This window comes from Chiloscyllium punctatum, chromosome 23 (genome assembly GCF_047496795.1).
Source record: "Chiloscyllium punctatum isolate Juve2018m chromosome 23, sChiPun1.3, whole genome shotgun sequence".
NCBI classification, from domain to species: Eukaryota; Metazoa; Chordata; class Chondrichthyes; order Orectolobiformes; family Hemiscylliidae; genus Chiloscyllium; species Chiloscyllium punctatum.
In genome coordinates, this window is record NC_092761.1 from 69,892,243 (window position 1) to 69,906,951 (window position 14,709).

General features: G+C 38.4%; 1 protein-coding gene across 1 annotated transcript in view; it reads left to right on the forward strand.

Moving 5' to 3' along the window:
* LOC140493956 (uncharacterized) overlaps nt 1–14,709 on the forward strand; it is a 145,597-nt gene that overhangs the window by 38,667 nt on the left and 92,221 nt on the right. The window contains exons 16-25 of the mRNA XM_072592908.1: nt 947–1,171; nt 1,970–2,101; nt 5,832–5,996; nt 7,826–7,948; nt 8,255–8,432; nt 9,642–9,781; nt 10,179–10,370; nt 11,337–11,558; nt 12,644–12,793; nt 13,660–13,763. Coding sequence (XP_072449009.1) covers nt 947–1,171; nt 1,970–2,101; nt 5,832–5,996; nt 7,826–7,948; nt 8,255–8,432; nt 9,642–9,781; nt 10,179–10,370; nt 11,337–11,558; nt 12,644–12,793; nt 13,660–13,763 — 1,631 coding nt within the window. The remainder of the gene's footprint in view (nt 1–946; nt 1,172–1,969; nt 2,102–5,831; nt 5,997–7,825; nt 7,949–8,254; nt 8,433–9,641; nt 9,782–10,178; nt 10,371–11,336; nt 11,559–12,643; nt 12,794–13,659; nt 13,764–14,709) is intronic.

Genomic DNA, 14,709 nt, shown 5'->3' on the forward strand with positions numbered 1-14,709 from the left:
TACTGAACAAAGAGGTCTTGGAGTGCAGGTTCATAGTTCCTTGAAAGTGGAGTCGCAGGTAGATAGGACAGTGAAGAAAGCATTTGGTATGCTTTCCTTTATTGGACAGAGGATTGAGTACAGGAGTTGGGAGGTCATGTTACGGCTGTACAGGACATTGGTTAGGCCGCCTTTTGAAATATTGTGTGCAATTCTGCTTTCCCTCCAATCGAAAGGATATTGTGAAACGTGAAAGGGTTCAGAAAGGATTTACAAGGATGTAGCCAGAATTGGAGGATTTGAACTATAGGGAGAGGTTGAACAGGCTGGGGCTGTTTTTCCTGGAGTGTCGGAGGCTGAGGGGTGACCTTATAGAGTTTTATAAAATCATGAATAGCATGGTGAAGATAAATAGGCAAGGTCTTTTCCCTGGGGTTGGGGAGTCCAGAAATAGAGGGCATAGGTTTAGGGTGAGAGGGGAAAGATATAAAAGAGACTTCAGGGGCTGCTTTTTCACACAGAGGGCGGTACGTGTATGAAATGAGCTGCCAGAGGAAATAGTGGAGACTGGTATAATTACAGCAATTAAAAGGCATCTGAATGGACATGTGAATAGAAAGGGTTTAGAGCGATATGGGCCATGGATTAGATTAGGATATCTGATTGGCATGGACTGAAGTGTTTGTTTCTGTGTGTACACCTCTGTGATTCTAAGTCTTTTATATAATAATGTTTGTTCTGTTAAGAGAAAATAGCATCTTGTGATATAGTTGATCTAGTGAAAACAAGAGAACAGATTTATTTTGAAACATTGATAGTTCCTAACCAGATCATAGCACAAAGCTATGCCTAACATCATTGCTGATATTGTCAATTATAATCTAATCAGTGAAGGTGGAAAGCTATAAAATCATTCAGCACAGATAAAAGTTATTACTTGTATCCCTAATAAGTTGCTTTATTTCAGATGGTGAAAATGGAGGTGTTTGCCCTGAAGGATTTTACTGTCAAGCTGGAACTCATAAACCTGTCCCTTGCCCAATTGGAACCTTCCTGAATCATAGTGGTGGAACAGAGTGTGTTGTGTGTCCTGCAGGATTTTATTGTATCTATGGCAAGAAGATTAATCCATGTCCATTAGGATTTTATTGTCCTGAAGGTACAGGAGCAGACATTGCACCTTGCCCTGCAGGTGAGCAGGAGATAAATATAATTGCTTTGTGACGTTGGTTTCAGCATGATCATTACGATTTATATATTTCAAATAAACAGCTGAATTTTTGTTAAATGTATTATTTCACAGTAATTATGAAATGCAATTGTAAATAGCATAGTTTAAACTATTTCAAATTTAAGTAAACTTAGAATTGGACTTTCCTGCTCATTGTAGTCTTGCGGTATGATTGTTTCCAATCTCATCTGACAAATTTAGCAGTTGTTGATCGTGCCAAACTGAATCGTTTTCAAATTGTCTTTCTGCCAAACAGACCACAAGAGGGTCAGTGGTGTTATGGCAGATTTTTATCTAAATATAGGAATTATTTTTCTGTTTTAAATATAATAGTAGGAAAGTGATTAAAGCAAATCCTTCATTCATAAAATTGAAGGATATAGGGATAACACAGGTTAAAAAAAATGTTCAGTTTTAATCCTGATTATATTGAATGGCAGTAGAGGCTGAGTAGACCATATGCACAACTCTTGTTACAGTCTTTTATGATCTTAATCAGAGTCTTGTAGCAAGTTTTCAGTTGCTCAGCCCATCATTCCTGTGGTGGTTTGAAGGAGCTATAGAATTAGACCCACTAAGCTGCTGGTCAGACATGATCTGAATTCTTTACTTTCTTTCCATCTTTATCCACTTCAGTGTTTTTTTTGAAGGCTACTGTTGACAAGAATTTAAACTCCTTCAACCCTCTGTAATTTTTTTTCAATTAAAATTCAACAAGTACATAAATAACTTAGAGAGATGTACTTTTATTTACCTCAGGAACATATGGTGGACGTATGGGTTTGAAAGAAGAGAATGATTGCTTTCCATGTAAAGGGGGATTCTATTGTGCGCGAGATGGTCTTTCTTCACCACAAGGGAAATGTGATCCTGGACATTACTGCATCTCAGGTAAAAGGAAAATAGAATTTAGACCCAAGCCAGAGTCTGTCAAAGCAATAACGAAAGGTGAAAACCTTAGAATAAATGATGGGAGCATTGTCAGTGTGAATATATTTTAGATATTGTGATTTCAAAATTCTACAACCCTTCACTAATAATCATATTCATATACTTGAGTTCTTCAATATTTTTAGTGAGAAATTTTGTTCCAGAGAGATATCTTGCCTCCACGAGAGGAAAAGTAATTTATCCATATGTTTAAATTCTCTTTACTGGGAACTGGACCTATTCAAATTCTCTCTGCTTAACAAATTGAATTGCCAAATAGTATTAATACCAGAGCAAAATATTGCAGTTGCTGGGAACCTGAAGTGAAAACGAAAGGTGCTGGAAATTCTCTGCAGGTTTGGCTGCAGCTGCATGAAGAGACATGGAGTTAATGGGCTGAATTTTACCATAAATTGGTTACGTGTCAATTTAGGGTAGTTTGTGGAGGATTTCCCTCCCTGAGCCCCCAGTGAATCTTCTCTCTCGATTCTCAACAGCTCACTTCATTATCTCTGCGCCACATCTCTACACCAGCTCTGCTGCACCAACACTGCTCTACAGCTGTAGTACCCTGTCACTGTGGGAGCTTCCAGGATTCCTAACACCAGCACCATTTTTAAAGCCCAGTCAGGCACCAAGTTAAGCACTACCAGGCAAGAGCTGCTCTTTGCAGTGAATATAGTAGGAGGGGATTGAAAAAAAGGCTTCTGAAGATATATATGTGGCATAAGATGTGTTATTGCAATTACAATTGCACATTTGTAATTGAATTGTTCTTTAAGAACGAAGATACAAATGATTACCCATTTTTCGCATCATCCCATCTTAAAATCCTGTCCAAGGGACAGCTACCCTTTCCTAAATTCTATTCGTAGAATTCCTACAGTTTGGAAACAGGACTGTCTGCTCATCCAGTTCACACCAGCCCTCCGAAGAGCACCCCACTCAGACCCACCCTCTTACTGTATCCCTGTGACCCTGGATTTTCCATGGCTAATCCACCTAGTCTGCACCTAGTTTGAACTGTGGGAAGAAACTGGAGCACCTGGAGAAAAACCCCACACAGACACAAGGGAGAATATGAATCCATGCAGACAGTCTCCCAAAGCTGGAATTAAATCTGAGTCCCTGGTGCTGTGAGGCAGCAGTGCTAACCACTGAGCCACTGATTTAGTTTTCCTTTTGTTTTTTTTTCTGATTTTTTTTGGCTTGAGAGATGACTTTCAGTGGATCCCAGCCGGGTAGATGCTCTGTTACTTATGAAACCTTGAGCCAGAATCATGTTGTCTATGAATGATCTAGCACCATGTTTCCCAGGAACACGCTGTATGTTTACAGGAGAGAGGTGGCCAAACTATGGCCCTGCTCCTGCCCTGAACCGAATGGCATTTTGCACTGGCCAAAGTCAGTTATCCTAGGCCAATCAGTGATCCACAGGCCTAGGGTATTGTTACGTTCAGGTAGGATTCTGACTTGGAAGCATTCAGTCATAATCCCACAGGTGGTAGCTTCACGCCATTGGTTCCTCAGCCAAGCACATGCACCAAATGTCAAAACGTGTGGTTCCTTTCATTCTGAGCAGGAGTACCATTGCAACAACACATCAGTAGTAAGGTAAATCTAAAATGTCTCATGACGGTCTAACCCAGCTCACATTCTCTGATAGCGGGTAATTCAGAAACAACAAAGACAAAGAAAAATCAAATACAGGAAAGCTGTACTTACTTCTTGGAATAGACAGGAATAGACAGGAATGGACAGGAATGGCTGGCCATTTGAGCAACAACAGATTTAAAGTTGGTGAAAGATCATGACCTTCTATTGGAACCAAATGTCAAATAAGTTCTGACTGGCTTGTTACACCAGTGATGCACAATCTATCATGCAGAAGATGATGACACTCCTATTCAGTTTCCTTGTCTTTCTCTTCAGAAGATTGTTACTGCTCGCCTAGCTCTTCAGTCCATCACATTCTCTTTTTGAATCTTCTAGTTGGGCAAAGCACAGCATGCAAAGATTATGCAGCATTCTCTCCAAGGAGTGTGCCCCAGACCAACCTAAGCATCATATTCTTCACTTCAGTGGGCCTGCCCTCTACTCCACCATGACCCTGATTGAATAACAGGCAGCTTTATCGACAGTCAACCTCAATCTGGTGTTTGTGCCATGGAGTTATCAGCCATGATCACAGAGGATCACTGGAGACTCCCAGTAAACATCTTTGCAAGACATCCAGACTTTGAAACAAAGCAGGAACATGGGAGTTTTCAAGGATATAAGTATCATGGGTACCCCCAATGATGTTTCTTCTTTTGGGAGGATCCAGGGATCACTGCTTAAAAATCAAGGGTTTGACCATTTAAAACAGGTGGTACAAAAGTGTTTCCTCTGTGGATCACAAAACTTTTAAATTCTCTTCCCTAAAAGGTGATGGAGGCAGAGTCCATGAGTATTTTTAGCCAATTTTTGGATGGCACAATAGGAGGTCGGAGGAGAAGTGGTGGGAATAGCACAGAGTCTGCAGAGTCTAAAGACAGGCTAACTGATTAGATTAAATTCCATATAGTATGGAAACAGTCCCTTCGGCCCAACAAGTCCACACCAACCCACCCCCAACATTTACCCCTAACACACTTAACACTTTGGGTAATTTAGCATGGTCAATTCACCAGACCTGCGCATCTTTGGATTGTGGGAGGAAACCCATGCAGACACAGTGAGAATGTACAAACTCCCCACAGACAGTCACCCTGTGATGGGGCTTGAACCTGGGTCCCTGGCACTGTGAGGCAGCAGTGCTAACCACAGAGCCACCGTGCCGCACCATGTCAATGAGTGGGCAAGAAACTCAGCACGTGTGATATAATGTCAAAAAATGTGAGATAAAGCACTTTTGCAGGAAAAATGGAGGAGCTGAATATTATTTAAATGGAGAAAGACTGCAGAAAGTTCCAGAATAGAGACATTTCGGAGTCTTTATCCATGAATCATAAAAAGCAAGTATTCAAGTTTAGCAAATAATATGAAAGGCACATCAAATATTGGCTTTTATTTCCCATGGGGTAGAACATAAATTAGGGAAGTCTTGCTAAAACAATACAAAGCACCAGTAAGATAACACTTGGAATACTGTAAACAGTTTTGGTCACACATTGAGAGGAGAGATGAGAAGAAATTTCTTCTCTAAGAAGGTACCTATGGAATTTTTTATCACAGAAGATTGTCAAAGCTGTATTGTAAGACTATCAAGACTGTATTAGACTTTTTTTAAAATCAATATAGGAATCAAGGGATATGTAGAAAAGGTAAGAAATTAGAGTTGAGGATTCAAATCATGATTTCACTGAATGGCCAAACCAACTCAATGGATTAAATAGCCATCTTCTGCTCCTATATAGAAATCCTTCAATCCAACTAGTCCATGTTAAACTTGATCCCTAACCAAATTATTCCCTTCTGCCTGCCCTTGGCTCATATCCTTCCAGATCTTTGCTAACCATGTATCCATCCAGATGTCTTTTAAATGTTGTAATTCTATCCGCATTTTAAAATAAACACTAAGACTTTGTTGAAGCATATTATTTAGAAACTTGAAGTGAAAAAGCAGTCATCTGAAAAAAGAAACTGGAAATAAAGCATCTGGATAATTCTGAAATCATTGAGAAGGGTTTTAGTTCTTCTGTGTTTGCAGGAGTGAACATTCCCAATCCTGGTCCTACCCAGATCTTCTTGGGCAAAGGTGGAAAGTGTGGTGCTGGGCAACAGTGTCCCTCAGGATCAGTTCTACCACAAACATGTCCACCAGGAACCTATACTGAAGAGGAGGGACTGGAGCATTGTAAAACCTGCCCAGCAGGTAAAACATCTTTAAGTGATTAACATCTATCCTTAAGGAGATGCTGTATCTTTCTATGTTATTCTACATATACAACAGGTTGCTGCTCCCTCATCCTTCCTTCTAATTGATCTTGCTATGGTTTCAGAAGTGTTGACACCTGCAGGAATTTCCACAGCTCCCTGTTGAGTAAGTGTAATTTGAGTGTTTGCTTAATTTCTATAGTGCTATGTTGATTATGCTATTTTTGTTACGTTTGACCTTTTATTTTGCACTTTCATATTGGTTCATGAATATTAATATATTATGTTTAGATCTGATGAAGCTTTGAAGAGTAAGAGCTTACTTGATTGAAGTGTATGCCTGAGGCGTCCCGGCAGGGTATGTGTGAGCAGGATATTTTCTCTTATTGGAGAGCCTAGATCTAGGAATCATCACTTAAAGTTCAGAGAACACCCATTTAAAACTGAGATGATGCAAAAAGTTTCCTCTAATGATTATGAGTCTTTGGAACACTCTTCCTGAAAAGGTAGTGGTCGAAGAATCTTTGAATATTTTTAAGGCAAAGGTCGATAAAATCTTGGTGAGGATGTAAAAGGTTATCAGGGATCGATGGGATTGTGGATTTGAGGTGTCAGTCGGACCACCCATGATTTTATTAAATGGCAGAGCAAACGTGAGGGACTGAATGGTCTTATCCTGTTCCTTGTTCATACCTTCATAGCATTCAGTTCTTCTCAATTGATTTTAAAGGGGCTACCCGAAGGATAAGTGGTCTGCTCATATCCTTTATTTTAAATTTTTTTTGTTTGCAATCCTTTTACTTGCAACCTCTCAAACTGCCAGCATTATGATTAGTAAATTAATCATTTATTATTGAAGGTGGCAATGTTTTAAGTCTTTGATTCAATTACAGGAGGATTAGAGACACAAACAAATTTAGTGTGGAGCTAGTTGTTTTCAATCTCAACATTGATAATACAACTTATCCAAGGCAAATTATTTAAATAGCTGTTACTAAATTCACAATCATGAATGGTATGCAGAAAGGGCTGTCATATTCAGTCCATCCATCATGCGGTGGACTTGTCTTAATCATGTGATCAAAACGTTTGGTTATAATACTGCAGACTACAACTGAAAATAATCACTCCCACTGTTTTTTTTAAGATGTGGAAGAGCCAGTGTTCGACTAGAATGGATAAAGTTAAAAATCACACAACAATAGGTTATAGTCCAACAGATTTGTTTGGAAGTTCTAGCTGAAAATAATATATTGAACAAATCTGGGATTTACGTATTAATGAACCAAAACCTGCAACCCATTCTAAAAGATGAAAGACTTAATAGCAATCTAGACTTGTCTAATCTTATCATTTCAGTTGCATGACACTAACCTTTTGCTATAAATTCTGTGTCTTATGGTCCTGCTCCACAGCTACCTGATGAAGGAGCAGTGGTCCGAAAGCTAGTGCCCCCATAGGGGCGGCATGGTGGTTCAGTGGTTAGCACTACTGCCTCACAGCGGCAGGGACCCAGGTTCAATTCCCACCTCAGCAACTGTCTGTGTGGAGTTTGCGGTTTTCACAGTCCAAAAATGTGCAGGTTAGATGAATTAGCCATGCTAAATTGCCCACAGTGTTAGGTGCATTAGTCAGGGGTAAATGTAGGGGAATAGGTCTGGGTGGGTTGCTCCTCAGAGGGCCGGTGCAGACGTGTTGGACCGAAGGGCCTGTTTCCACACTGTTTGGAATCTAATCTAATAAACCTGCTCTTGTGATTTTTATATATTTTTCACAAGTGTATTCAGAGCATCTAAAATTACCATCACCATTTAACTGTTGTTGCAGGATATTACTGCCCTCCCACTTCAATGATTCCTAAACTCTGTCCACCTGGTTATTATTGCCCCACTGCAACAGAGGAAGGCACTCAATATCCCTGTCCTCCAGGAACATTCAATGGCCAGTCAGGTATTATAATCATCAATATTGTAAACATAGAGACATCAAACTGTTTCTCACATTGTGAGCTTATTGTGATCAGTCCATGATTTTCTGATAGGTTTTGACTATTTAGGAAAACTGCATTTATTTTTGAATAAAATTTTGTGGAACTTGTTTAGAATTACTGAAAAAAATTTGGTGATTTCACTGAGAGAAAATGTTTCTGTAAATGTAGTGGGCTTTTGCTGTTAAATTTTATAGCAGGGCAATGAGTTAGTGCAGGGTGTCTTGAGCCACCTCAGCACTAAGACAAATAATTTTATCTTTCTTCAGGCAGCAGAAGTGAGAGAGAATGTCTGGTATGCCCTGCAGGACAGTACTGTAGTGGATCTGGTCTCTCGGAACCCTCTGGGCTTTGTGCTGCAGGTTATTACTGTACTGGAGGGTCCACAACTAATAAACCAACATCAAGTCATTTAACGTCTAACATCTCCTTGAACTCCACCTCAGAGTAAGTGCTGAAATCCTCCTTTTGTTCTACTGTATTTAAAAACTATCAGGTACACTTTGTTTCATATGGCCTGAAAATGGATCTCAGTCATTAAATTTTAAGATGCAGATAGATACTATTCAAAATAGCTGCTGAAAGTATTTTAACATTGCAGCAATTGTATACAAATGTTTAAATGGATCTGGATTCAGTTGAAATTTCTCAACCTTGCCTTGTTGATGGAAACAGTCTGAATGGTTTCTTGTAATCACATCAGAAAATGTATGGAATATTAAGTTCAATACTTCTGAGACTCAACCTTATCAAGCTGCTTCATGGTGATTGTCCAATATATTGTGTATAAATCCGATGCATGCTTGTTTTAAACTCCTTTTCCTTCTGATCTTCCCCTTCCAAATATCTATGGCAATTTACGGTGTATCCAATTTAAGAGGTATAATTCAATTATAAGCTTCCAAAGACCTTCATTAATTTGATTTGTCTGTTAAGCAACATTCTCACCTAGCCTTACCTAGCAATCTTTTTTTAGATTGAGGGAAGAGCAAAACAACAGGCTCAGGGATATATTTTTAAGGTGAAAGGACAAAGATTTAAAAAGGACATGAGGGGCAACATTTTTCACACAGAGAGTAGTTTGTATGTGGAATGAACAGCCAGAGAGCATGCTGGATGCAAGTACAGTTATGATGTTTAAAAGACATTTGGATAAGTTGAATAACAAAGGTTTGGAGGGATATGGGCCAAGTGCAAACAGGTGGGACTGGTTTAGATCAGGAATATGTTCCATGTGAACTGGTTGGGCCAAAATGTCTGTTTCCATGGTTGTATGGCTCCATGACTCTATATCAGAAGACAGTGCTTATCAAATGTTTCTTCTTTTAACAAGGTACAATTTAATTGAGCTTATATTATAATAGGAAATGCTGCTGTATCTAGCTTTCCTGCTTCTGGTACTTCAAGAACATAAAAAATAGGAATATGATTGGGTTATAAGGCCCCTTGAGTCTGCTTAGCATCCAATCATAGCTTTACCCCTAATTTCCTGCCTTTCCCCATAATTTTTCACTCTTTGTACTATATTCTGATTACTAGCTGGACATTTTTATGCCAGCTTTAGTAACCTAATTCTTTTGTCGTCCTCAAACTTCTAAATAAGTTCAAACTTCCGCAAATTATTCCACTTATTTATTATTTTGATAACCTTACTAGGTACGAGTGGTGTTTCAAACAACATTATGTGATGGGTGGGCTTTGCCCAGCTGGGTATTACTGTCCAACTGGATCATCTACTCCACTACCATGTGATGGAGGGAAATACTGTTCAAATCCAGGACTTAGTATTCCAACAGGTTTGTTCTTTCTTAATGTTTTAGATGTAACTTACAGTAGAATCAAAATGTCCATTAAAATTTCAGAACATTTACAAAAAGAACAATGATAGGGATAAGTGGTTTATCTGAACAGAAAAGCTGTAGTTCTAATGTTCTTTAAATCTCCATGAACAACAAATGTAAATTGGCTAGTATTTTTCTGCGATCTTATTCTGCTGTTGCTCCAATACTTTTGTAATCTAATTGTTGTAAGAACAATTTCTACTTTCCTCAAATTAACTATTGCTCCAGTCGCATTTAAATGAACGGCTCCCTTGCATTCTGGGATGGGTTATTGTACAAACATTATGTTCTGGAGTAAAACGTAAAGGAGGACAGTGCCAGTTCTGATTATTATTTCCTCCTCTTGCCACAGATGGATGTTTTGCAGGCTATTACTGTGATGCTGCCTCCACTCAGCCTGACCAACATATCTGCCCTGCTGGTTTTTACTGCCCAAACAGTACGACCATTCCTGTGCCGTGTCTACCTGGTACTTACAGCAACAGCTCTGGTAACGAAAAAGAATCAGACTGCCAGCCTTGTCTGAGTGGACAGTTTTGTGATGGTAAAAATGACTAACAGCTGGATCTAAGTAAATCCTTGTATGTAGGCAAGATTCTGAGGCAGTATAATGGGAAAGAACTATTAAACATAAAATTAGTTTAGTCACTTTAGAAATTGTACAAATTTTGACAAATGTTGTAAACACATCCACTGCTCCTTCTAAGCCTACACAATTAAAGTAGCAGCTGTTTTCATACAATATTTTTCCCCAAATGACCTGTTCCCAATCATTGCACATCATAATAGGAATATTGATTACAGCACACTAGGGGATACTTTACACTAACATTAATGAAGAGAAAATACTGATAAGTTTAGAACTTGCTTTGGCAATTCCAATGATGAAACCTTAATATCTTTATAATGTATTCCTCTGTCCATTACACAACTAGCATTTAATATTGTCAAAAGAACACAGTAAACAATGCGCTACAAATGCTGCTAACACTAATTTCTATACCCGATATTTTTCCCAGATTTTTTGGACCGTAGAGTTCTGTCTGAAAGAGAGCGGATGTCTCTTGCTGAGGGATCTTATGCTATTTTGTGACTACAATAGGATTTCCAATCTGGAACAATGAATTCTCTGAATGTACAAAGTTAACAATCACACAATACCAGGTTATAAACCAACAGGTTTATTTGGAGGCACTAGGTTTCGGAGCACTTCTCCTTCATCAGGTGGTTGTGACATGTCTACTCTTCATTTAACAACTCCTACCCCATCAGCACATCCTCATTGCAGCGTGATCGAGAGCAATGAATTAATATAAAGCAGTTGAATGGCTCTTGCACCTACATATGCACTGGGGTGTTGATGCTTCAGTGTCTCTCTCTCTACTGTTAGATTTGTGCTAAATTTCTCATTACTTGCAAAAGTGATGTGAAGTTTATTGGAGAGATTATTATTTAAAAGACATGGGTTATTTAAATATCATCTCTAAAATGGCACTACTTCCTTTTCAAGGGCCTGGTAATGTGGTTCCTGATGGTCCTTGCTCCATGGGATTCTATTGCCCTCCAGGTCAAAGTTCAGCTCACCCCATGTTGTTTGTTTGTCCAATAAACTTCTATTGTCCTGAAGGAACTTCCATTCCACTACCATGTAGAGGAGGAACTTACCAAGCAAATAAAGGCCAAGGATCCTGTGACCCATGTCCAGCTGGTTTCTTTTGTCAGTTCACTAATGGTAAGGAAGTCAACATAATATTTTAACTGGTTTCTAAGTTTCGTGGCTGAATACACATATATATGGACAATTGTTCATCAAAGTTTGGTTATTTTACAATCTGAAGAGCTGTGCAATTATTTCTTTCACACTTGCTTTTACTCACACATTGTGTCAACTTCAATCTACAACTTTATGATTTTGGAATATGTGGTATATGATTCTGTGCCCCCATTGCCTACACCATGACTTTCATGACTTGCTATGAGAAGAGCAATCATTCATATTTACAAGGCAGGTTTTAGGCAAAAAGAAAGTCAGTTTGGAGAGTATCAAGACCACCACTGAATGCTGTCCATGTTCCAGCTATTGCTCTGTGGCAGATTATCACTGTCAATATATGTGAAAAGATATCATTGGCACATTTGTATACTTTCCAGTTTTCCTATCACATAATTTGAATCCATACAGATCCCAATATTGTTACAAGTCAGGGTCAGGACTCAACTGCTTGCAGCACCTTCCTGTCATGACCACTGCTATAGAGGAGAAAATTCACAAAGTACAGAGGAACATTGATTGTCAGAAGGAAACGGATGGGGAATATTTCATTTGGTTAATCGAATTCCAGATAATCAAATGCCGGATAACATAGTTTAGCCAAGCATCCGGTTCTTACGATCTTACCGGATAACCCGATTTTCGGCTAATTGAATGCCGGATAATTGAGGTTCCTCTGTAATTCATTGTAAGTGAGATTTAGTCAAAGAGGGCACTGCAGCAAGCTCTTGTATTGAACTAAATTGTTAGCATGTATTTGCAAATGCATCTGCCATGGACTGTTATCCACAATCCTCATTTTATCCGATGAAATGAATGATAAAGACTAGACTTTCATTTGATGTTAATATGAATTAATTTAGTAAACTGAGCTCTTCAATTGCCTCAGTTAATAGAATGAGGTATGCTTGAAAAGGCTAATCCATTACAATAAATGAAAGAGCATATTCATTAAATTATTCAGTAACTTAGAATATTTCAAGGAAATAAGTCATCTACTATTAAATAGCAGTTACACATTTTACTTGTTTTCTTTGTCACTTAAGGTTCTAGTGGGAAGTTGTATGAACCATGTCCTGCAGGTTTCTTCTGTCCAGCTGGCACCACTATGGGCACAGAGCATCCATGTGCCATGGGTACATTTGGTCCTCGACCTGGTTTAGCTCATGAATCAAGCTGTGTACCCTGTTCACCAGGTAAGAAGCAACTTTAAAATGTATAGTGAAAAGCATGTAATTTCTCTGTTAGAGGGAGTAACCTTAAGCACACCATAACCTTCTGAAGTAATGATTATTAAATGCTTAAGTTTCTTTTCTTAAAAATTGAGATAATTAAACCTTAGAAGACAGGAAAATTTAAAGTTAATATTGCTGAAATTAGATAATTTTATTTTTTGACCAAACGACACAGAACAGAAGACAGATACTGATATGAAATACAAGTTTAAGAAATTGTATATTTTGCTTAAAGCACATTCCTTGACTTGGGGAAAGTCAAAACAATTTGACTTTTGATGCAAGTATTCTTTATTTGTAGGTAGACCAAAAGCAAATTTCATGCCAAATAAGATAAATATTTAATATTGTGCAATGTCATTCTTCTTCTGACATAACTGGTTCTTGTGCATGTATGCTTTAACAAACGCAGTCTAATTTCATTAATGTAATAAAGACATGCCAAAGCACATTCCAGCAGCCATTTCTATATAAAAGATTGTTCTCAGGAAGTAGATCATTGCTGTCTTTTAATCCTGTCCTTAGGTGCCCTTAGAAGATGACATAATGGGCCAGGATCAACCAGAAGGTATTCAGAATCAAGCATATCACATAAACTGGGGTAGCGTAGGGCTAATACTCTCCCATCTCTGAAGGACCAGTTAATTATACAAGATAATGGAAGTTTTCATCTTCGTTGTTTGCTGTTTTTATTTAATCAGCATCATAATTTGCCGTAGCAATTTGAGGTCAGGAGAAAGTTGCTGGCCGAGTACCATGGTGACAACACTGCTCTTCACATGAAGCTCAGCTTGGTTTGTTCAGGCTCTTGTCTGTCTCCCTCACAGGTATGCATTGTGCTTCTGCTGGACTCTCTAATCCTACTGGACCTTGTCATCCTGGATACTACTGCACTGGAAGCGCCATTAGCCCAACTCCCATCAAGCATTTGGTACAATAGAGAAACTGGGATTAGAATGCTATGTAGTATTATTTAAACAAGATATTTTTATCAAATACTAAAGAATACTGAAGAAATTAATATTGCACATTAACATTTTACATTGAGTCTTCTGACCTTGTACAGTTTCAGTGAGATAATGCTCATGTTGTCATTTAATATTTTTAGATTCTGAAGTTTATTTTCTTTGTTAATTATTATGCAATTCATAAAGACACTTCCTTTAAACTTTCTTCATTCAGTGAAAATGATGGGTGCTCAGATATACAGGCAGTGTATGCTGAATTAAACCAGGGCTTGCCTTAAAATGTCCAATGAAGGAATTATGAGAGAGAGAGAGAGAGAGAGACCATTCTCCAACCTGCTAGTCACATGACATAGCAACACCAGAATTATTCTTCATCGTACCAATCAATCTCTAGCAATTAATTCACAATAGACCCAGACATGAAGTGAGAGAAAGTTGTGAGTGATAAGCAGTTTTGTGAACTCTGGCAGCAAAATTATATGTTCTCACCAAATCTTCTACACTTATCAAGTCATTTATGTGCATTAAATGTATCACATAATAACATTTTCTGAAAGTGAAATATCCAATTTGCATTTGAGTGAATCTACACCGACCACTTTCATCACCTTTTGAGAAACAGTTGGACTGATTTACAACTCTGCTATGATCAACCTTCATGCAAAACTTGATTAAAAATTTTGTCTCCTTTTCCTAGCTGCAGACAAGCACATTGAGACAGTAGCTCAGTGAGAGGCATCAGGCTTTTGGATTATCCCAGTTGTCCTCTCTGTATTCTCTTAATGATTGTAATATCCTTCCTGTGCTACAATGATCAGAGTATTGTGGGTTGAGTTGTTTCAATATTTTATGATGCAGCAGGATCGTCCCATTGTTTCAGCTTTACGTTAAACTTATAGAGCATTCCAA